The sequence below is a fragment of the Erinaceus europaeus genome, chromosome 9 (genome assembly GCF_950295315.1).
Source record: "Erinaceus europaeus chromosome 9, mEriEur2.1, whole genome shotgun sequence".
NCBI lineage: Eukaryota > Metazoa > Chordata > Mammalia > Eulipotyphla > Erinaceidae > Erinaceus > Erinaceus europaeus.
This window is the reverse complement of record NC_080170.1, coordinates 39,448,716-39,470,752: the sequence shown is the minus strand read 5'-3', so window position 1 is coordinate 39,470,752 and position 22,037 is coordinate 39,448,716. Positions and strand designations below refer to the sequence as shown.

Here is a 22,037-nt window from a genome sequence, read left to right as displayed (position 1 = left end):
CCAATGTTAGCCTGATAAATACAAGAGACCTCTAATTAGCTATGAGCAGTGTTTTCAAACATCAAATTCATGCCTGATCCTAAGCCAGTGACACTCAGAGGTGAAAATTATCATGAAGACTGGCATTTTTGTGAAAGGGACACTCCAGAAGTTTGAAGTACCTAGTACACACAGGAATATCTGCATACCTATGTGTGGCTAGAGAAATAGCCTCCCTTGGTCTTTGGATGACAGGAGAATCAAACAGGAAAGACCCCCGAGTCTGGAGATGGTGGATGGGGGTTGAATTGTACATCTTATGACAGGAAACATGTGGCTCTGAGCTGCAGAGGCAATTATGAAGGACAACATCAAGAAAAAACTTTTTTTTTTTTTGCCACCAGGGCTATCATTAGAGTTGGGTTCCTATAGAAATCTACAGCTTCCGGTGGTCTTTTTATTTTTTTTTCCTTAATTTTTCTTATAGAGACAAATAGAAATAGAGAAGGAGAAAGAGAGAGAGAGAGAGAAAAATGGGGGTGTTCTGGGAAATAGTGCACCTAGTATGGCACACCATGCACAAGGACCTGGGTTCAAACCCCTAATGTCCACCTTCCAGGAGGAAGCTTCATGATGGCTGGGGCAGTGCTACAGGGCACCCCCAAAAAATTTTACACCAAATTGAGTAAATTCAGGGATACCTACCCTACTAGGAAATGTACCCCATAATTGTGGCTGGGAACTCAAAACTGGTCTATTTCATACATTTCCTCAAATTGCTTCCCTGAAATGATGTGTCTTTCATTCTGCAATTCAGACATCCTGGAACTCAATGAAGACAGACAACCAGACACTCATTGCCCAATTTACCTTCCAGGGATTCTCGAGCTTCCAGGAGCACCAGCTCACCCTCTTCGTGGTCTTCCTTGCACTGTACTTATTAACCCTGGTGGGCAATGTCATCATTGTGACCATCATTAGCCTGGATCGCCGCCTCCACACGCCCATGTACTTCTTCCTCAGCGTATTGTCAGCTTCAGAGACTGTGTACACCCTGGTCATCATCCCCCGCATGCTCTCCAGCCTCGTGGGCCTGGGTCAGCCCATCTCCCTGGGTGCCTGTGCCACCCAGATGTTCTTCTTCATCACATTGGCCATCAACAACTGCTTCTTGCTCACAGCCATGGGATACGACCGATATGTGGCCATCTGCAACCCCCTGCGCTACTCACTCATCATGAACAAAAGTATATGTGCCCAGCTGGTGGGGGGCGCCCTCAGTATCGGGCTGCTAGTAGCCATCATCCAGATCTCCTCTGTGTTCAGGCTGCCCTTCTGTGGCACAGAAGTAGCCCATTATTTTTGCGACATACGCCCAGTGATGAAGTTGTCCTGTGCCAAAAATGATATGCATGACATAATGACTTTTGTCATCAGCTCACTGGTCATCCTTGTGCCCATGGGCCTGGTCTTCATCTCCTATGTCCTCATCATCTCCTCCATCCTCAGGATCGCCTCAGCTGAGGGCAGGAAAAAGGCCTTCGCCACCTGCGCCTCTCACCTGACAGTGGTCATCATCCACTATGGCTGCGCCTCCATTGCCTACCTCAAGCCTAAGTCAGAAAACAGCAGGGATGAAGACCAGCTGATTTCAGTGACCTACACAGTCATCACACCCCTGCTCAACCCCATGGTGTACACCCTGAGAAATAAGGAGGTCCAGCATGCCTTGCGCAGGGTGATGGGCAGGAAGCTTTCCTGACAATGAGGGACACACTCTCCCCAGCCCTGCACATCTACCAGAGGAGGAAAGACAATGAAGAGGAGCTCCTGACCTTGGCTCCAGAGCTGCCCCATGTGGGGGAGGTGGAGGCCAGCATGGCAGCCCAGTAGACTGGAGACTGTACTGCAAATGAAACTCGGAAGGTGCCTTGTGGATAGACAGACAGGGACAGGGTTGTCTGGAGAGGAGGTAGTCACTAAGAGCTTAGCATTGACCTTCGGTCTCTGGGTGCCATTCACTTACTGAAGGGAATCTCTGGCAGAAAATATGCCCCCAGAGCACATGCTCCCTTATCCCCTTCCTACACTTGAACTTGGCTGTGTCCCTTTGGTACACCAGTCCTGCTTATACAAGGCCTTTCAAATACAAGGGACAAGGTGACCATGAGGACAAGGGAGTGGTCTCAGGGAGAGAGATGGGCTCTTCTCCTACCACTATAATTTGCTCAGGTTCTAGTGGGAGTATATATCATAGGCATACGCATGTAATACCTTCATACAACCCTATATATGCACATTCACATGTACACACACACATTCACAGGTACACTTACAAACATAGAGACATACAGGCAATAAGTTCATCCTAATAGACATTTTTAATTTTTTATTAATTGTATGTTACAAGACTGTAAGATTCCACACCACATCCACCACCAAAGTTCTATATCCCTAGCCTCCCAAAGATAACCCCCAGAGTTCTCACAAGTCTTACAATTTGTTTGCTTCTGTTTTCTTTTTTCTTTGCTTTTTTTTTTTTCTGGCAAGTTTATGCCTATCAGATCTCTAGATTCCACATATGACTAAAACCATCTGGTAACTGTCTTTCATCTCTTTGCTTACTTCGCTAAGCATAATAACCTCCAGTTTCATCCACTTTATCACAAAGGATACAGTATCATCTTTTTGGATTGCAGAGTCATCTGAATAATCCTATAGTACATATATGCACATGTGATATTCTCGTATCAATACCGTAATACCACATGCATGCACATGTGTAATATTCTCAGTCAGCAGGCTCGGTGCTGATCTGAACAGGTCCCAGAACATGCAGAAAAGAGGATTCAGTTGCCATGATTGTTCTGAACAGGTAACACCAGATCACACCCCAGACCCAGAGCACTTCAAATACAGTAAGACTGAGGAGGCAGTCATAGCTAGAGCCTTTGGGAGAAAGCCTGAACAGCTCACAATGCAGGTCTGGCTAGAAACTCAGTCCTATCTCCAAAGGAAGTGACTGCTCCTCCTCTCTGTCACCCTCTGGAGCCATTACTGTCCCTGGAAGGACTTTCTGGACTGGATCACACAGACAGTCACTCTCATGTACCCACTGGATTTTATGGTGCTCCTAAAGACTAGCTAGCCACACCCTTACTCAGGGAGGAAGGAGAGACTTTTAGGGTTCTGATAAAATGCAATTAGCAGTATCTGGGGCCCAAGCTCTAAGCTCTGCTGGCTAAGTATGAGCCTGGCATGCCTGGCACTCCTGACTAGATATCAATGCCACACATGTGCTGAAGTGGTGCTCTAGTTTCTCTTTCTCTAGCATAAAAATGTTATTTAGAAAAAAAAAAAAAGGAAGCAGAGCACAGAAAGAAAGCAGGAGGGAATGGGCTCGTGCTTCCCTGACTCATCTCTAGTCAGTCCCCTTGATTCAGAAAGCTTTGATTTTGGATGTTTTTAGCCCAGAACAATTTAAACTCCAGACAGTCTCTCCCCAAGCAATCTTCACTAAATCCCTCCTTTCTAATCAAATGAGGGATAAAGTTAGCTACAGTTAGCACTTGGCTCTATATAAATTCCTTGAAAACCTAATCAGAGAGGGAAACGTGGAAGAAGGTCTTTCTATCCCAGCAGTAAGAAAAAAACAGTTAAACAACCCCCCTCACCCCACTCCACCCCACCCTGGCTCCATGAGAAACTGAGGCTATCTGGAATCTGGAGATGGGAGGTCAGTCTCAAGGGAGTTTTTCAGGCATTGACTATTATTCAGGGGTCACTATGTTTGGACTCACTAGAGAGTGAGCAGACCCCTGGGCCCACAGACAGGGAAGCCACCAACTATCTGGGGTCCTAGCTTAGAGGTGGGGGTGGGGATAATGACCTTTGTGAAATACACTGGGGTCTTTCTCTATGATAAGGCCCTTTTTCCAGGAAACAGCCTGCATAAGGGTTCTGTTACCCCAGAAGTTAATTCCTCCACAGTTTCCTCTTCCTGCCTCATCGTGGAAGGAAGCAGAGCCCAAAGAAGTGGGGAACCTGCAGTCTGGAAGGGCCAGGGGGCAGGATAAAGTCAGGTGGCTAGTGGCACTGAAGAGACAGAGCCCGATGTAACACTGAAGCATCACCAGAAGCTGTCACCCACACCAAACAGCTTCAGTGATCTGGGTCCCAGACATCACAAGGACAGACCCCTGCAGAGACAAAAGAAGCTGCAGGAAATATTGGAAGCCAGATGAAAATAAACCCTCACATTTGAACATTAAAGGCTTGTCCTCATCAATTCCTACCCCCACTCCCCTCAACCCTGGGACACACTCATTTTCAACAAACCCACAGAGATTCTAAACAGCCATGGGGAGGGATTGTTAAGGGCTCGAAAGAAAAAAATAGGCACTGTGCAAGAAGAGATGGCTTGTGATGAGCAGAGACAGACAGAAAGCCAGAGGAAGAATGAGAAATAAATGTGGGTCCTGTGAGATAGAGCATATGTTCACATGTATCCATAAATTAGGGCAAAATATATACCTGAAAGCAAAAGCGCACAATACTATGCAATGAGTCAGTATAAAGTCCATAATGAAATAGTGTCCATTTAGACTGAGATGCCCTCCTCACCTACTTCCTATTATACTTCCCTCACTCACTCCAAAGCTAACCTTATCAAAGCAAGAACTGCAGAAACTGAATAAGCACAAGAGACTGGCATACTTTAACAATGACTCTTTTGTCACTATCAGGCCACGCCATCAGCTGCGGTCCTAATCAGGGAGTCCTGAGATTCCCAAATAAACACAATGGGCCTAGACCTCGAATAAATCCCTCTCTCCATTGTTACCAATTATCTCTATCAGGAACAACACAATAGACCCCTTTGTGGGCCCCCATAGGACCTTGCCCTCAACTTGGATCAACAATGGTAGAGAATGTTCCATTCTCTGAAGGGAGGCTGGACAACATACTCTGTGCTCCACCTGAGGAAGATGGGTCCTGATATTGGGGTAGCTTGGAACATTCCTACTCATATACCACAGCTGTCTCACAGAATGTGAACTCAGATCTTCAGTGATGCTGAGGCTACATAGGCTCCTAAGCTGAATATGGGCCCCAGATCAGATCAAATCGATGGGGTATACAGGCAACAATATTTATACATCTTTCCCATATTTGGGAGTTAGTCTCTTCCCTGATCCAGCTTTCTAGTCCTTTTTACAGCCATGACATCATCTCCCCAGACAATAACTTGGATCCACCTGCATATCAGATGTCAGGCTCAGGGAAAAACTAAAAAAAAAAAAAAACTAGTATCACTACAGGATCTTTGGAATATAACTAAAATATGCCTACTAGCTATCTATAAAACAGAGCCCCCCCCCCCAACTCTTCATCTGCACTATTCCAGCCTTTTGGTTCATGATTAGTCAACAATTTTTTTTTTGGCTTTGTATGTTAACTCTCTTTTCAGCCACCAGGTTCCAGATGCTAGCATGATGCCTACCAGACTTCCCTGGACAGAAAACCCCACCAATGTGTCCTGGAGCTCCAATTCCCCAGAACCCCGAGCCACCTAGAAAAGAGAGAGGTAGGCTGGGAGTATGGACCTACCTGTCAACACCCATGTTCAGCGGGGAAGCAGTTACAGAAGCCAGACCTTCCACCTTCTGTATCCCACAATGACCTTGGGTCCATACTTCCAGAGGGTTAAAGAATAGGAAGGCTATTAAGGGAGGGGATGGGACAGGGAGTTCTGGTGATAGAAATTATGTGGAGTTTTACCCCTCTTATCCTATGGTTTTGTTAGTGTTTCCTTTTTATAAATAAAAGAAAAGAAAAAGAAATAAGAAATAAATGTGGGAAAGCCAAGGTAAAGTAGCAGGCATACAACACACCTTTCACCAGCTCAGCCTGTCACGAAGAGGCAGAGTTCCCCTCTTCCCTCAGTGCAGACATTAAATTTGTTTCTGTTGTAGTGACCTGAGCAGTTGTGACTTGCTTGTGTGTTTTGCTGTTCAAGCTGCTAGATAAGCTGAGCAACTTCTCAGCCCTTCTACTAGGCCAGGAAGAAAATATCTTCATATAAACTTTTTAGTTTTTATTAATAAAATGGAAATATTGACAAGACTATAGGATAAGAGAGGTATATTTCCACATAATTCCCACCCTCAGAAATTCATATCCAATTCCCTCCCTTGATAGCTTCCCTATTCTTTATCCCTCTGGGAGTATTGACCCAAAGTCATTAAGGGGTGCAGAAGGTGGAAGGAATGCTGTTGCTTCCAGATATTTTTTATGTTTGTCTACATTGAGATACAACTGTTCTTTAAAAAAATACATATATATCCAGACAGATTTCTGATAAATCCAGGAACTCCACAAGATACACACAGGTTTTTAAATCATTTTCTAATTACAAAGTAGTAAATGCACATTCCAGAAAGGTTATAATAATATAAAAAAAACACAAATGGAAAAAAGTAGGAATGATTTGAAACATCCAGTTAGCTGGACAATATAAGAACTGCATGTCCAGGCAGGGGTGTACCCAATTAAGCATACACATTATCATTCTCAAGGACCCAAGTTCAAAACACTAGACCTCAGCTGTAGGAGGGAAGCTTTATGAGGCCACCAGGAGCAATGGACTTGTCATGTAGGCACCAAATCCCAGCAATAACTCTCCTGGCACATACACACACACACACACACACACACACACACACACACACACACACCACTGTTCAGTATTTTTTTCATTATAGACCTACTATTTTACATTTTAAAAGTCACATTTTACTTTCTCACTTAATAGCAAAGTTTTTTTTCTATATGACTACCTACTCTTCACAAGCATATTATTAAAGACTACAAAAATATTCTGACATATGAGCATCAATATTTTCTCTAGTCGTTAATTGGTTTTTACCATTTGGGTACCATCTCATTTTTCACTAGTACAAATAATTGTAGCAAATTGCCATGTCTATTTTCAAAAGTAATCCATTTTTGATTGATTCTCACATGTAGCAGACTTAGATAAATTCCAATTTCAGGTAAATGTGGAGAGGAGAAAGGTGTTGTTCCACTGGATTCTAATATGCTCAGGTCCCCTCTGCATGAGAAATCCCCATAGTGCACAGAAATGTTCTAGCTGTGTTTTGTTTTCTTTATGCTGGGTAGTGAATACAAACCTAGAGTTAATCTTCCTCCTGAAGTGTATTAACCCCAAATCTCTCTGCTAATAACTCCATCTCCTTTCTCTTAAAGGAAAAAAAAAAAAAAAGAAAGAAAGAAAAAAAAACTATTCTAATTACCTGCAATCATTTTCTGCCGTGAAGCTTGCTGGCTGGGTTTGGCCTGTTTACTGCATTTGTACAATGAATGGAGTAAAGGATATGCTAGATAATGTTCAGGTACACAGATAAGTGTGCCTAGGTTCTGATGCAATGAACCTACCAGGGCTTGAGTGTGTGGGCTCCTAGATAAAGAGCTATGATTGAGGGCTAAGGTATTATTGGCCAGTGTTTCATAAAATTGTTTTCAAACTGGGAGATTTTTTTTATAGAGAGACAGAGAATCTGGGGCCTTGAATCTGGGTCTTTGCACATGGTTGTGGATGCACTTTACTTGGTATGCTACTGCCTAACCCTTGGGGCAATTTTTGTTTTTGTTGTTGTTGTTGTTGCCCTTATTGTTGTAGCCTTGTTGTAGTTATTATTGTTATTGTTGATATTGTTCATTGTTGGGTAGGACAGAGAGAAATGGAGAGAGGAGGGGAAGACATAGAGGGGAAAAGAAAGACAGACACCAGCATAAGTGCTTCACTGCCTGTGAAGCCACTCTCCTGCAGGTGAGTTGCTGGAGGCTGAAACTGGGATCCTTACACCTGTCCTTGGGCTTTGCATCACATGTGCTTAACCAGCTGCGACACCACCCGACCCCAGGGCAATATTTAAGAGCGTGCAATATATGTTGTTGTGACCCCAACAGGAATTTGGGACAATTAGCATACAACTGAAGTCAGCCTGAGGCAAGGGGAGCACACTCACAAGGAAATGTACATAAGCAAGGATTTACAGCAACTCTCTCTCTTGATTGGGTCACCTTCATCATGGCACTCTCCATTTGGTGTGGCTCCAGATTGACCCTGATCTTTTCACGTGGTGATCTTGCGTAGCTTAGTTGCTGACTTTGGACTTTTGCCTATTTTTCTTAACTAGACTTCTTCCCATATGTTTACTGTGATTCTTATGAATAAACCTCTCTTTTGTTTAACCCTAAATGGAGCTGTGTTTTGTTTTAGTTACAATATATGTGTGTCATAAAATTTCAAAACAGAGCTGCAAATTTCTCTGCCAGTCATCTTCTGTGTCTCTCCCTCACCTTGCTGGCTTCTCTCTTCCATTTCTCAAAAGTTAGCTTTTGAGAAATTGCTGGGCTAACAGAGAATTGAGATGACATTGTGCAAAGTCATCACCTTATAAAGTCAGACTACTAGAGGCCAAAAATGCTGAAAACCCAAGGGGCCTGTCTGATAATACAGCTGGCTGGCAGGCCCATGGCTCATTGGAAATGAGTGGTGTTTTTTTGTTTTTTTTTTCCAAAATACCCTACTATCCATCCTCACTTGAAAAACCCAAGTTAAAAGAAATCAGATTTCCTTTGTATCCCCAATGGGAGAGTTCAGGATAACTTTTTTTTAAGAGAGAAATTAAGAGGAGAGAGGGAGAGAAGAAAAGAGACACCTGCAGACCTACTTCACTACTTATGAAGCTTCCCTCTTACAGGTGAAGATTGGGGACTTGAACCCAAGTCTTTGAGTGTGGTAATGTGTAACTTTACCAGGAGCTTCACTGCCTAGCCCTGATTTTTAGTTTTAATTAAAAAAAAATGTTTTTAAACTACAATGCAAAGACATGGATGACAGAGAGGTAGAATGCTCTGAGTCAGATGCTCCATCCCAGGACCCTCCAGGAGGGGTGGATCAAGAGGCTTGGCATCCCCACAGTCAGTCATGCTTAAGAAACCTAGTCCTCCCCAGCACTTGTGCCATACACTTGCAAGGGGTCTGGGTTGAACATCTCTAATCATAAAGAATGTGTACATATTCTCTCTCACCCCCAAACAGAGCTTCCAATGTTTTTCCAAAGCCACTGCAATCCCTGAGTGATTCCTCCCAAAGCAAATGGAGAAAAACAAGGTGGTTTTCTCCATTATCACTTACATAAATCTCTAGAACTTTCAAGTGGTAATGTGTCTTACAGAGGAAATAAAGGAGAGAAAAACCAAAGGGGAAATATTAGATTTTGCTTTGGGGCACTTGCGCAGACAAGCCAATGAATGTTTCACAACCAAGTTCCTCTGTCTCTCTCATGTGTCAAGGTTTATACAAACCAGCCCTCCATTAAATAACCACAGGAGGAAGGAAATATCTATGAAAAGGAAGGAAAAGTGAAGGAGAATGGAACTGAGCTACAAAGAAGGTAAACAGAGCACACATAACTGACAGTTGTCCTCATAGGTTGGACATTTGACTTTTATTATATCCCAAGAAATGAAATAGGGATGTTATCCATACGTCATTGTTGAAGGTGATGAGGTCAGAACTCATACACAGTGAAGGGGCTATGGAGAGAGAGAGAGACTCTACCTGCCACCTCATGGCCCTCACTGTGTCCCTGAACACATTCTACGTGCATCACTCCAACAATGTCCAGAGATGCCATCTTGCCTATACTCTCGATCCATCAGGTATCATTGGTGAGCAAGCAGAGTCTATGGGATGAAACTGGGTCGGTCACTGCCTGTGCTCAAGTCATTCTGGCAGCTTTCCTTGTACCTTGAATAAAGTGGAAATGCCTTTCCCAGTCTACAAAGGTCTATCCCATAGCCTATTCCCATAGCCTATCATTTTGTTGTTAGAAAGTATTGCATTAGGAATAATAATTTACAAAAAGAAAACTTGGCATCATGCATTCATTTATTTGAAGTCTTTATCAGGAGATTAAACTATTAGTAAGTGGTGAGGGGTAGAAACAAGTCTTGGATGTCACAGTCCCAAGGCACCTGCACTCTAAAGAGGGGACTTAGATCATGGACAGGCCAATGAGTGTGTGAGTAAGATAAGATTTATCAGAACAGCAATCCTAGCTGATAGGACCCCTGGTGGGGAACCACATTAGCTTAGAGTGGCCTTTGAGTGGGACTCCTCTCCTGAGAGAGAAGATAGAAGCAGGCCATAACTGAGGGCTTGGGTAATGTTTGCTTTTTCTCTCTTTCTTTCTTTCTTCCTCTTTTTTTTTTTTCTGAGAAAACCAGATAAGAATCGTTTTTGACTTGGCAGCCCATGGAAGTTTTCATGGCAGAAAAGTTTGCCCTCAATCCTAGAAAACCTTACAAGGAAAGCAAATTTCCCATTGAGCTCAGCAACTTAAGTTTTCCCCTGAAAGTTTTGTCTTCTTCTTAAAAAAAAAAAAATAATAATAATAACTCTACTTTTATTTATTTTAAATACTTCACTTTTATTTTTTAAACCTTTTTTAAATTTATTATTGGAGAGAGATAGAAAGACATGGGGGTTAGAGAGAAGAAAAGAGACAGAGAAACCCCTATAGCACTGCTTTATCCCTGCAGGTGGGGACCAGGGACTTGAACTGTAATGCATGTGCTTAACCAGGTGCACCACTAGCTGGTCCCAAGTTTTGCCTTCTTCCTGTGATAAGTTAATGTCCTCCTGTTGAGAACACACTGTCAAAATTCACAGCTACAGCTAGCATGACACTCACATTCCTTTCCCATTAAAGTTTGATCATCTTAAAGGGCCCCAATGTGCTGCTAACAGTTGGAGTTGACAGAGAAGGCAGGTAAGTAGACAGGTAGTGGTAAGACAGGTGATATTGGCTCCTCCCAGAGCCCCTGACCCAGAAATCAACAGCCTTCATTGAGATGGTTGCTAAGAGACACAGCTGAGTAACTTTACCAACTGTACCTCCAGAATGTCCCTGCATGTGTGATACACTGTTGAAGTTCTTGCCTAGCTACCAACACTGCTTTACAGATATACAGAATGAAGATCAAGGATCAAATGCATGAATGGCTCTGCTTCTGGGGTAACCAGAAACTTTGGTAGGAACATGCATAGGGTATGGACACTGAGTGTATATTGATGGCAATTGTAGAGTTCAGAGGCTCCCAGAAATGCAAGAATCTTTCAGAGGCTAGAAGAACCATGCCCAGCTCTTCAATGGTTGAGAAGTGTAATAAAACACTCAGAACTACAGCTTGTTGACCCATGGAAATCATTTTCCTTATCATCTCTCTCATACATTGTGTGCAGTGTAATACCAGACATTAGGTTGGTCTGTATTTTTATGACATCATACCATAGAGAGCTTTGGATTCAGAAAACAGAGAGAGCTGAGAAGAGCTGTGATTGAGATGAGGGCCAGGTCACGTGTCAGATTCCAGGGAGCTACTGAGCACAAGTTAACAAAATTAATAAAGATCTTCTTTGTCATTTGTTTGTTTTGTTTTGTTTCATTATTTAAAATCAACATACCTGTTCTCAAGGGGGTGACTGTGAAGGTGTCCTAGGAGTGAAAGGTGGAAAAGCATGAGTTGGCTTTTGTCTTTGAATGCTGACTGATCCTGATAATGAAAAGCAAGCAGAGCCATCTTGTACAGACTGGAATGAAGGAAGGAAGGAAGGAAGGAAGGAAGAAGTGAGCTGAAGCTGGTCCCCTCAGCCAGCGAGGCTGGAAGCAGCTCTCTTGTGCTAAGTCTTGAGACTTGGGAAACCTCTTTATTATATTTATCAAATTTCTTAGCCTCAAAAACCTTTACTTTCTAAACTTATCCAATTTATTCTGTGTAATGAAATGGAGAAAATTATGTTCCCCAAAATTCCTCATATGGAGACTTCGTATTTATTCAAAAGAAATTACTTTCTTTGGAATATGAGACCCGAAGGAAATGTTCAAGTAAAACAACACAGCAATTAAATCGCTCTGACTAATAAAAGGATGAGGAATTTTAACCAGAGAGAATTCTGGTGGTGACAGAGAAGGGTAGGGTGGAGAACCCCACCACTAGGGGCAGAGAGGGGATTTGGAAAAGATCTAGCAAAAATGTCATCAGAGGGGTGCAGGGTTGTTTGCTTTGAGCACAGATGCAAGCCCTTTCTTCCAGAGATGACATTTTTATTGCTTTCTTGGGCTTGGCTGGATTATTTTGTTGACCTGAAGAAGTGCTGATCTCACGTTAGCATAGGGAGAAGATAGAAGATTCCAGCAGGTCATAACTCAGAAGATGACATTGGAGATAGGGGGAGGGAAAGTTAATATCTGAGTCAGACACAATCAAGTTCTTTATGATTTCTCATAGTATTATTAATGAAAAATTTTTTCATTACTTCAGCTGAACTGTTACATGAGAAATGAAGGTCTGAGATGCAAGGAAACTCCAGTTGTGATAAGAACTCTACCCCTCAGGAGTAGAGTTCAAGGACAACTCTGCAGACCCCCAACAGACTGTCCTTTCTAGAGCCCTCAGGGAATTTTGTACTTTCTTTATCCAAGCAGTGATGCCCACAAGAAAAATAAAACTCCAAAGAAGTATAATACCAGCTACAGATACCATCTCATTTTTTTCTAATAAAGTTTTAAAATGCAGAAATAAAGTTAATTTTGATAATGTATTTCACTTAACACAATATTTCTAAAATTTGGCTATCTCACCATGTGATCACTATGAAAATGATGAATGAGGTATTTAACATTCTTTCCATACCATGTCTCTTAAATGCAGTGTGTATTTGGCCCTTACATCATGGCCCAACATAAAGCACCATGTTTCATGTTTCTATTGTCTGGCTTGTCGTTCTGCGCTGTGGAGAAGAGAGAGAGGAGGTCCGGAGCGAACAGGAAACATTTACACTGGCACCTCAGAGTTGGGTGGGATAGAAACAGGTTGGGCCACGTGGAGGTAGTGAAAATGGCCGCCTCATGCAGTAACCTTTCCTGCGTCTAAACACCAAAGTGAAGCGCTGGCAAGAGAGGTGAAACGCAGGCAAGAGAGAGAGAGGTGTGGAAGAAGAAGGGCTTTTATAGGAGTAGCTTTCATGAGAAGGTGGAGGAGTAACCATAGCACTCCAGCATAGGATAATAACTCTAGTGAGAATGGGAAGGGGGAGGAGTAACCAAAGCACTCCAAATATTGCAGGGCAAATAGGCAATGCCCTGAGGGCACAACATGGCGTGATAGGTGCTTTGAGAATGTCCCAACTCTCGAGGGAACTAGCAATAGCCTGAGGGGACAACATGGCAGATGTGACTGCATCTGCACAATTTCCCAGCACTGGCTGGCTAGGCTCACCATTCTGGAAGGTGAGTGGAAGCTCAGAGTCCCGGGGGTAGGAGACACCCAACTGGGTTCACAGAAAATTAGTAGTGAATCAACATTTGGCATATTTATTTATTTTTATTAGCTATTTAATAATAGCTTATAAGATCATAAGACTTCAGAAGTATAGTTCCACACTATATGTTCCACCATGGCTCTGTAACTCCCCTTCTCCCAGGATAACCAACATAGTTTTCACGAAGTCTTATTGTTCGGCTAATTTTTTTTTCTTTGCAAGTTCATGTATTACTCATATTAGCAAAATTATCTAGTAGTTGTCATTCAGAAAAATGCAGGCCATTTGGTAGCATATATAAACTATAGCAATAATAACCCTTGAACATAAAGAACTGAAGGATAAAACTCCAGAGCTTTACCTTTTCAATCTACCCACACATTATTATTATTATTATTATTATTTTAATGAAAAGCCAGGAGGTAGCAAGTAGAACAATCAGTACACAAAAACCTTTCATACCTGAGACTCCATTGTTTCAGGTTAAATCCCAGGCTTGACTAAAGGCAAAGCTAAAAGGTGTTCTGGTCTTCCCTGAGCAGACAACCCCACATATGTGTCCTGGAGCCCCCTTCCCCAGAGCTCTGCCCCACTAGGGAAAGAGAAAGAGAGTCTGGGAGTATGGATCAACCTGCTAATGCCTATGTTCAGTGGGGAAGCAATTACAGAATCCAGACCTTCCACCTTCTGCAACCCACAATGACCCTGGGTCCATACTCCCAGAGGAATAAAGAATAGGAAAGCTATCAGGAGAAGGAATGGGATATGGAGTTCCAGTGGTGGGAATTGTGTGGAATTGTACCCCTCTTGTCCTATGGTCTTGTCAGTGTTTCCATTTTATAAATAATTTTTTTTTAAAAAAAGGTGTTCTGGTGGAAAGAAGAGGAAATGTTGAGATGAGAGGAGAGGAGAGGAGAGGAGAGGAGAGGAGAGGAGAGGAGAGGAGAGGAGAGGAGAGGAGAGGGGAGGGGAGGGGAGGGGAGGGGAGGGGAGGGGAGGGGAGGGGAGGGGAGGGGAGGGGAGGGGAGGGGAGGGGAGGGGAGGGGAGGGGAGGGGAAGGAGAGGAGAGGAGAGGAGAGGAGAGGAGAGGAGAGGAGAGGAGAGGAGAGGAGAGGAGAGGAGAGGAGAGGAGAGGGGAGGGGAGGGGAGGGGAGGGGAGGGGAGGGGAGGGGAGGGGAGGGGAGGGGAGGGGAGGGGGGAGGAGAGGAAAGGAGAGGAGAGGAGAGGAGATAGGGTAAGGTAAGGTAAGGTAAGACAGGAGGGAAGGAGAAGGGAGAGAGAGGAAGGGAGGGAAGGAAGTCAAAATGTGCGGCTGGTGGCACACCTGGTTAAATGCATATTTAACCACCATGTACAAAGACCAGAGTTCAAGCTCCTATTCCCTACTGGCAGGGAGAAAGCTTTGCAAGTGCTGAAGCAGTACTGCAGACGTCTCTCTGTCTCTCTTTCCCTCTCTATTCCCTTACCCTCTCAGTTTCTTTCTGTCCTATTAAATTAAATAAAGTTTTAAAAAAATCTTAAGAAGAAATAGAAAGGAAAGTCAACAAAAGAAATAATAAAGAAGAACATTCAGTAAATGAACTAAAATTCATCTCATGAATTCACTTTTCTTTTTTTGTTTTTTTTTGTTTTTAATTTTATTATCTTTATTTATTTAATGGATTGAGATAGTCATAAATTGAGAGCAAAGGGGATAATAGAGAGGGAGAGAGACACCGACAACACTGCTTCACCATTCTCAAAGCTTCCCCCCTGCAGGTAGAAACCAGGGGTTCAGACCTGGGTCCTTGCACATCATGACGTGTGCACTCAACCAGGTGCACCACAACCCAGTACTTCTTCCTTTATCTTTATTTAGTAAAAAAGGAAAAAGAAAAGAGGTAAAAGGGACAGTATAGATAATACACAACTGCTCTGGAATTATTCTAGTACTTTCCATGGTGTTCCTTTAATAGGCATATTATTGTATATCATTGGATATACCAATTTTCTCTTTAAATAGATGGTGCATGCAAGAGGACCCATGATCGATCGCTGGGCATTGCTTCATGCGGATACTGAAACAGGTACCTACACACACTCTAACATTTGATCTCTGCAACATCCTGCATAAAATATTTAATTGGAGGGCTTCTTTGCCTTCCTGAAGGTTGATAAGGGAGAGCCAAGAATCTTGTGTTTCCCAGAGTCTCTTTATTACATGAAAAGTGGCCATCTTTGAGCACCACCTAGAAGAGAGAAAGTCTTTGCTGGGGTTCAAGGCCTAGTCATAGACCTGCCACTCTGGTCATGTGGCTTGGCAAACTTTTGTGTGTTGTCAACCTGGGAAAACATGGTGTGGACTTGGCAGAGAACTCCAGGAAAGACTCCAAGCATGAACCATTCAGATTCTGGAGTGTTCAACAATAGGATTCCAAGTGGCCAAGCATCTAGACATGTCCTTCAGGAGTTGATCCTGTCTGACTTTCTGGATCAATATTTAGATGGGTCCAAAAAGGATGAATTGGGAATTGGGTGGTAGCGTAGTGGGTTAAGCACACGTGGCGTGAAGCGCAAGGACCGGAGTAAGGATCCCGGTTGCGGCCCCCAGCTCCTCATCTCAGTGAGTCACTTTGCAAGCAGTAAAGCAGGTCTGCAGTTGTCTATCTCTCTCTCCCTTTCTCTGTCTTCCCTCCTTTCTCCATTTCTCTCTGTTCTATCCAATGACAACAATAACAACAGCAATAATAATAACAACAACAATAAAAACAAGAACAACAAAAGGGGAAAAATAGCCTCCAGGAGCATTAGATTCATAGTGCAGGCACCAAGCCCCAGCAATAACCCTGGAGGCAAAAAAAAAAAAAAAAAAAACATCAAAAATTTAAAAAAAAAAAAAAAAAAGGATGAATGACAAATCCCAAATGGTCCATCTGAGACTTGGCATAAGCAGGACTGGAGGACACAGCGGTCCCCCACTGTAATGTATTTCTTTCCCTCTCAGCAGCTCCTGCAGTGGCCCCACTGTGCCAGCAGAGACACTGCCCATCATGACCAGGCTCTGACATCAGCCTTCCTTTCCTGTCACCTCCCTTCCTTTTATAGGGTGACTATTTCCAGCTCAGATCCCATTTCCTGGAGGAGCCAGCTAACACCAAGGGCTATCTTGCTCATGGAGTTTGCTCCTTGGCAGGGAGAAAGATTACCAGTCCCAAATTATTCTAGAAACAGAATGTGTGGAAGCCTGCTTTCTAATGAAGCCATATGGGCAGGGGATAGTGAGGGTGTGGCTGGTGCCTACCCCTTGGAGAAGGTTGAGACATGAACCAAGCAGGCATATAGACAATGCACAAATAAATTTCTGCAGAGAAATAAGGGGTGTGCTTTTGCCCTGCTCCCTTATCCACCATATGCATTTTGTAAACAATCTGAGCACCATTCATGATTTTCTTGGCTAATGACCTGGTATTTCCCTCACCTAGAAAATCACGGCATCTTGATATAGATGCCTTCAAGTCTCTTCTCTTGGCCCCGATGCCTGTCAATGTCTCTATCAGCCCTTCCTGAGCTGTAACACCCTCCCTGGGGAGGCTGAGTACTCCCACCATCACCCGTGATCTCTCCATTTGTAGTTGGAGGCCTTTCCATGGTGGTGTTCACAGATGCCAGGGAATAATTCCACATGTCTGCCTCCAGGGAACACTGCTGTTCTCACACTGCAAGTCAGAAACTGCTGATACTTCCAAAACAAAGACAGATGATTCTCAGGGATGTGCCACAAAAGGCCATGCTCAGTAAAGTGACGGTTCATTCATGTTTATTGAGCACCTGTTTAGATGCCTGCTTAGCAATGAATCTGCTAAGAGCATTGGCACCCCAGCCCTGCAACCCGTGTCTCCTGCTGCAATCTCAAGAAAGCACATTAAAAATTCTTAAGAGGGGCAGGGGTAGATAGCATAATGGTTATGCAAAGAGTCTCTCATGCCTGAGGCTCCAAAGTCCCAGGTTCAATTCCCTGCACTACCTACCATAGCCAGAGCTGAGCAGTGCTCTGGTTAAAAAAAAAAAAAATCTTAAGTGGAGGCCTGGGCTGTGGCATGAGAGCACATATTACCATGCACAAGGACCCAGGTTCAAGTCCTTGGTCTCTACCTGCAGTGGGAGGGGTTCACAAGTGATGAAGTAGTGCTGCAAATGTGTGTGTGTGTGTGTGTGTGTGTGTGTGTGTGTGTGTGTGTGTGTGTGTGTGTGTGTGCGTGTGTGTGTGTGTGTGTGTCCTTCTGTCTCCCCTTCCCCTCTCAATTTCTCTCAGTCTTATCAAATAAATAAATAAATAAATAAATAAATAAATAAACAACCACCAGGAATGGTGGATTCGTTGTGCAGGGATCAAAGATAGCTATGGAGAGGAGAAAAAAAAAAAGAATTCATATTTTGCAAGAGGGCACGCTAAGATAATGTGTGCTTGTCCCCAAACCCAGTAGAGACTATTCGTTTTAATGACCTGGCAGTTCTGGTGCTGCTGCCTGCTGTCTCCCTCAATCATCATGCAACATCAGGAGGCCAGGGACCTCCCCCCCTTTGGATTTTCTAACAGGTCCACTCCCAAAATTTGACCAGATGATCCTTTAACAGAATAGTCTGCTGAGGAGCAGGCAGATGGTCTTCAGAGTCAGAAGCTGTCTTCCTGGACCCAGAGGAAGGAGACCCCACAAGCCCAGCCAGCCCTGGTGGCCACCCTGTGGTACAGAAATGCCCTGATTGGGGGAAGTGTTCTTCCTTGCTCCTTCTGGCCCATTGGAAAAGAGGGAGAAAAACCAAAATCTCCCCACACACAACCTTCTCACAAGGCATGTCTGGCATCCCCAACCTGCCTTATAAAGTGGCATTTGTTCCCCTAACTCCCACCCCCCAGCAGCAGGGTACAACCACAGGCCTCAGAGATGGACAAATTGTTTCACCTCAGAACTGACAGTGCTGTCCAATGTCAAGTACTTACCCTGTCTTTCTTTCTTGCCTTATCAGAAAACAAACAAGTGCTTAGCAAATCACTGAGAAGTCCCAGACACATAAAACCCACTTTCTCTGTCCAGATGCACCAGGATTTGAATTCCTATGTTGTTCCCACAATTGTCATCTGGATATGTGTCAGTTAGAGTTCATGACTCTTAAGTTTCTCCTCCCTCCACAATGCTATTTGTCCCAAAGCTGTAACCCTGCCCCTGACATCCTGGAAACAACCAGAACTTGAGCAGGTATGGTGATGATCTCTCAAAAAAATCTTTATCCACTTCACGGATGGATGAAGTGTTCACTTCCTCTCACTTAGAGGAAAACAAACATACCTCTTGAAATACCAAATCTGCTGTGGGTCCACTTCAAATTTTAAACAGTTCCATCAAGGGTGTGGTGATGTAAAATTGCAGTGTGTTCTTAGCATCAGCATCTGCTCAGACCCTCTCTCAGTCTTGTGAAGTAAACATGGCAGGAAGGGTCAATTTCACTTATAGAAGAGAAATGCACATTTTTGTGAAGCTAATTAAACTACAGAGTCTTTATTCCCTGTGACAACCTTCACCCCACCCCACAGTCCCTATGGAGTGATTCTCAAAGCCCATTCAGGTCATACAAACCTGTCTCTGATCAAGGTGGTAGAGTCAAAACCATTTCTCTTTTTTTGTGTGTGTTTTATTATCTTTGTTTATTTATTGGATAGAGACTGCCAGAAATTGAGAGGGATGGGGGTTATAGAGAGGGAGAGAGAGACAAAGACACCTGCAACACTGCTTCACCGCTGGTATAGCTTTCCCCCTGCTGGTGGGGACCCAGGGCTTGAACCCTGGGTCCTTGCACATTGTAGCATGTGCACTCAACCAGGTGTGCCACCACCTGGCCCCCTCAGAACCACTTATCTAATCCAACTGGACCATTCTGATTTCCCAACTTGAAATCCGGAAGGACCTGCAACAACAGTTATAACAACTACAACAAGGGCAATAAAATAGGGAAAATGGCCTCCAGGAGCAGTGGATTCGTAGTGCAGGCACTGAGCCCCAGCAATAACCCTGGAGGCAAAAAAAAAAAAAAATGCACACATACACTGAGGTGTGAACTATACTCTTTAAAATTTATATTGTAATCCAAGGTGAAATCAGCAAAAATAAATTGTCTTTTTAAGAGAAATTTCATGACATTTTTTCCTCTTCTGCCTCATCAGGGAAGAAGTAAGACATTTTTTCTGTCCTCATTAACATATCTTCTATCTGCTCCTTACAGCCCCATCACCCCCAAAAAAGAAACCATGAGATGTTTCCTGCTTTGGAGTCTCCTTGTTACAGGAGAGAAGGAAATGGTGCTTCTGCCAGGCAGTTTAGAACAAGAAATTTCTGTGTTTCAAAAATATAGCTCACCAAGACAAGCAGGACAGCTTGGCCACACGTGGGAAGGATGGACCATTTGTTTTCAGAGAGAGAAAGGAGATCATGACTCCAAGGGAGCTTAGAGCTCCAGAATAGTGAGGGGACTTGATGTCAAGAGCCAAAGGGATTTGATGTCAAGGAAACAGCACCCCATAAACAGAGAACTCATTAGACCAGGAATAGAGGGGAACTTGGGATTAAACTGAATACCGCACACACCAAGTCCTGCTTGCTATTTGATGCCACCACCCAGTCAAAACATTTTAATAAAATTGTTTCCCACCTCTTTGTTCCCTCTAGAGCCAGGACACATTAGTTCTTAACTCTTCTTAAGCAGGTATTCACAGATCAGAACAGGCTGGGTATCTGTCTTTCCCCTCAGACACCACACTTTGAAATGAGCCAAGCCTGCAGCTCAGAGTGTAGCCCACTCTGCTAGAAGGCACCCCTTGGAGCACGGGGGGAGAGCAACATGTATGGAGCCAGTTCCTCCCAGGAATCACAAAAGGCCTGAGATGTTTGACCTTAAGGAGATTTTGCCCAGGATTTCTCTTTCTTTATTTTCATCTCAACTACAATTTGTTGGATCATCCTTTCAGACTACAGAAACCTACTTGTTAGAAGAATAAAACAACAGCTGGGTGTATAAAGAAAAAGTCAACATCCCCCCCTCAACACTCCCCCATTCCCAAGGCAATGAGATTGAATGATTTCTGATGTGACCTTTCACCCACTTTCTCTAAGCTCATGGACAAAAAGAAGGATATACATGTTCTTTGTTTCTTTCAGTCTCATTTGTCTGACCTCACACGGTGCAGATCATCCTATGTTTCTTCTAGTTTCATTTGTCCAACACTAGATGTGTTACTCTGAAATATGCATTTTTTAATATTTATTTTTTAATATTTATTTATTTTCCCTTTTGTTGCCCTTATTGTTTTATTATTGTAGTTATTATTGTTGTTGTTATTGATGTCATTGTTGTTGGATAGGACACAGAGAAATGGAGAGAGGAGGGGAAGACAGAGAGGGGGAGAGAATGACAGACACCTGCAAACCTGCTTCACCGCCTGTGAAGGGACTCCCCTGCAGGTGGGGAGCTGAACCACAGGGCTTGAACCACGATCCTTAGGACAGTCCTTACACTTTGTGCCATGTATGCTTAACCCGCTATGCTACCACCAGACTCCCGCAATATGCACTGCTTCAGTTAAAATGTGTTGCAGGTGTCACTAGTAATAAAGCTTGATCTCATTGCTCTAGATAGCTGGATAGTTTCCCATAGTGTGGAGGGATTGAAAATTATTCAACCAGCCTCCCACTGATGATTTAAAAATGTTTATGCTTGAAGCACAATATAATGGCCATCCTTGCCAATATATTTTACATACTGGGACCTATATGTCTTTAGACCTTGTTCCTTGGTAATTTACAAGTGAATGGGTGCTTTTAAAATTTTTATAGTAATGTTCCAGCTAATTTTTTAAAAATATTTGTACCCTTCCATAGTTGCACCAACAGCATACAAGAGTTGCAGTGTCTCCTTATTTCCAACTCAGAAAGAAAAATTTTTTTAAAAATGAGCAGGTAGTGTGAAATGGTGGCCAACTGCACTTGGCCTACAGTTAGATAGTCACACCCAGCATCTTTTCATGTGTTTGGGGAACATTAGCCAGTCTTGGTCTTTAGGAGACTTTCTGAAAGAAATACACTAACAGAAGATGGAGGTTTATTTATGGACTTTTTTTTCACTGTTTAATTAATGGACATTAGTTCTTGAAACAATTTCAGGAACTAATCAGAGAGAAAATACCCACCTACTCTCAATAAAGAGTGAGTTTACACCTGGCCTGTCTCAGCTGTGACTCTTTGGTTGTGGCACAGAACCACATCCTAGTGTTGTACAGAACCATTTCACAGAACTCCACTTGTTAACCCCTCCCTCTATCATGACCCCTGCAGTATTTTTAAACCTATATCCTCTAATGCAAGCCAAAATGAGGAACAAGGCTCTTCCTGAAGTTGAAGGGCAAATAAATGTAGATGCACCTTGGAGGCTACACTGGAACTGGGACTAGAAATCAGGAGAGATGCACCCAATAAATACTTGGTGTCATCAGGGTGAAGTTCTTTTCTCAAGGACAGAAAAGCAGAGACAAACTGGACCCAATGGTCAGCTTGTTCAAGGAGTCTCTACATCCACTCACCCTGCAAACTCACATGCACAGAAGAAACAAATTTTA

The 22,037-nt window shown here is 43.3% G+C and overlaps 2 protein-coding genes across 2 annotated transcripts in view; one reads left to right on the top strand and one right to left on the bottom strand.

The window, feature by feature from the left end:
• Window positions 1-22,037, bottom strand: part of LOC103120178 (olfactory receptor 10J3-like) — a 105,897-nt gene that overhangs the window by 59,740 nt on the left and 24,120 nt on the right. The gene's annotated exons all lie outside the window — the stretch shown is intronic.
• LOC103120179 (olfactory receptor 10J1-like) lies at window positions 812-1,741 on the top strand. The gene has a single exon (XM_007530544.1). It carries the CDS (start codon window positions 812-814, stop codon window positions 1,739-1,741), a length of 930 nt encoding a protein of 309 aa, XP_007530606.1.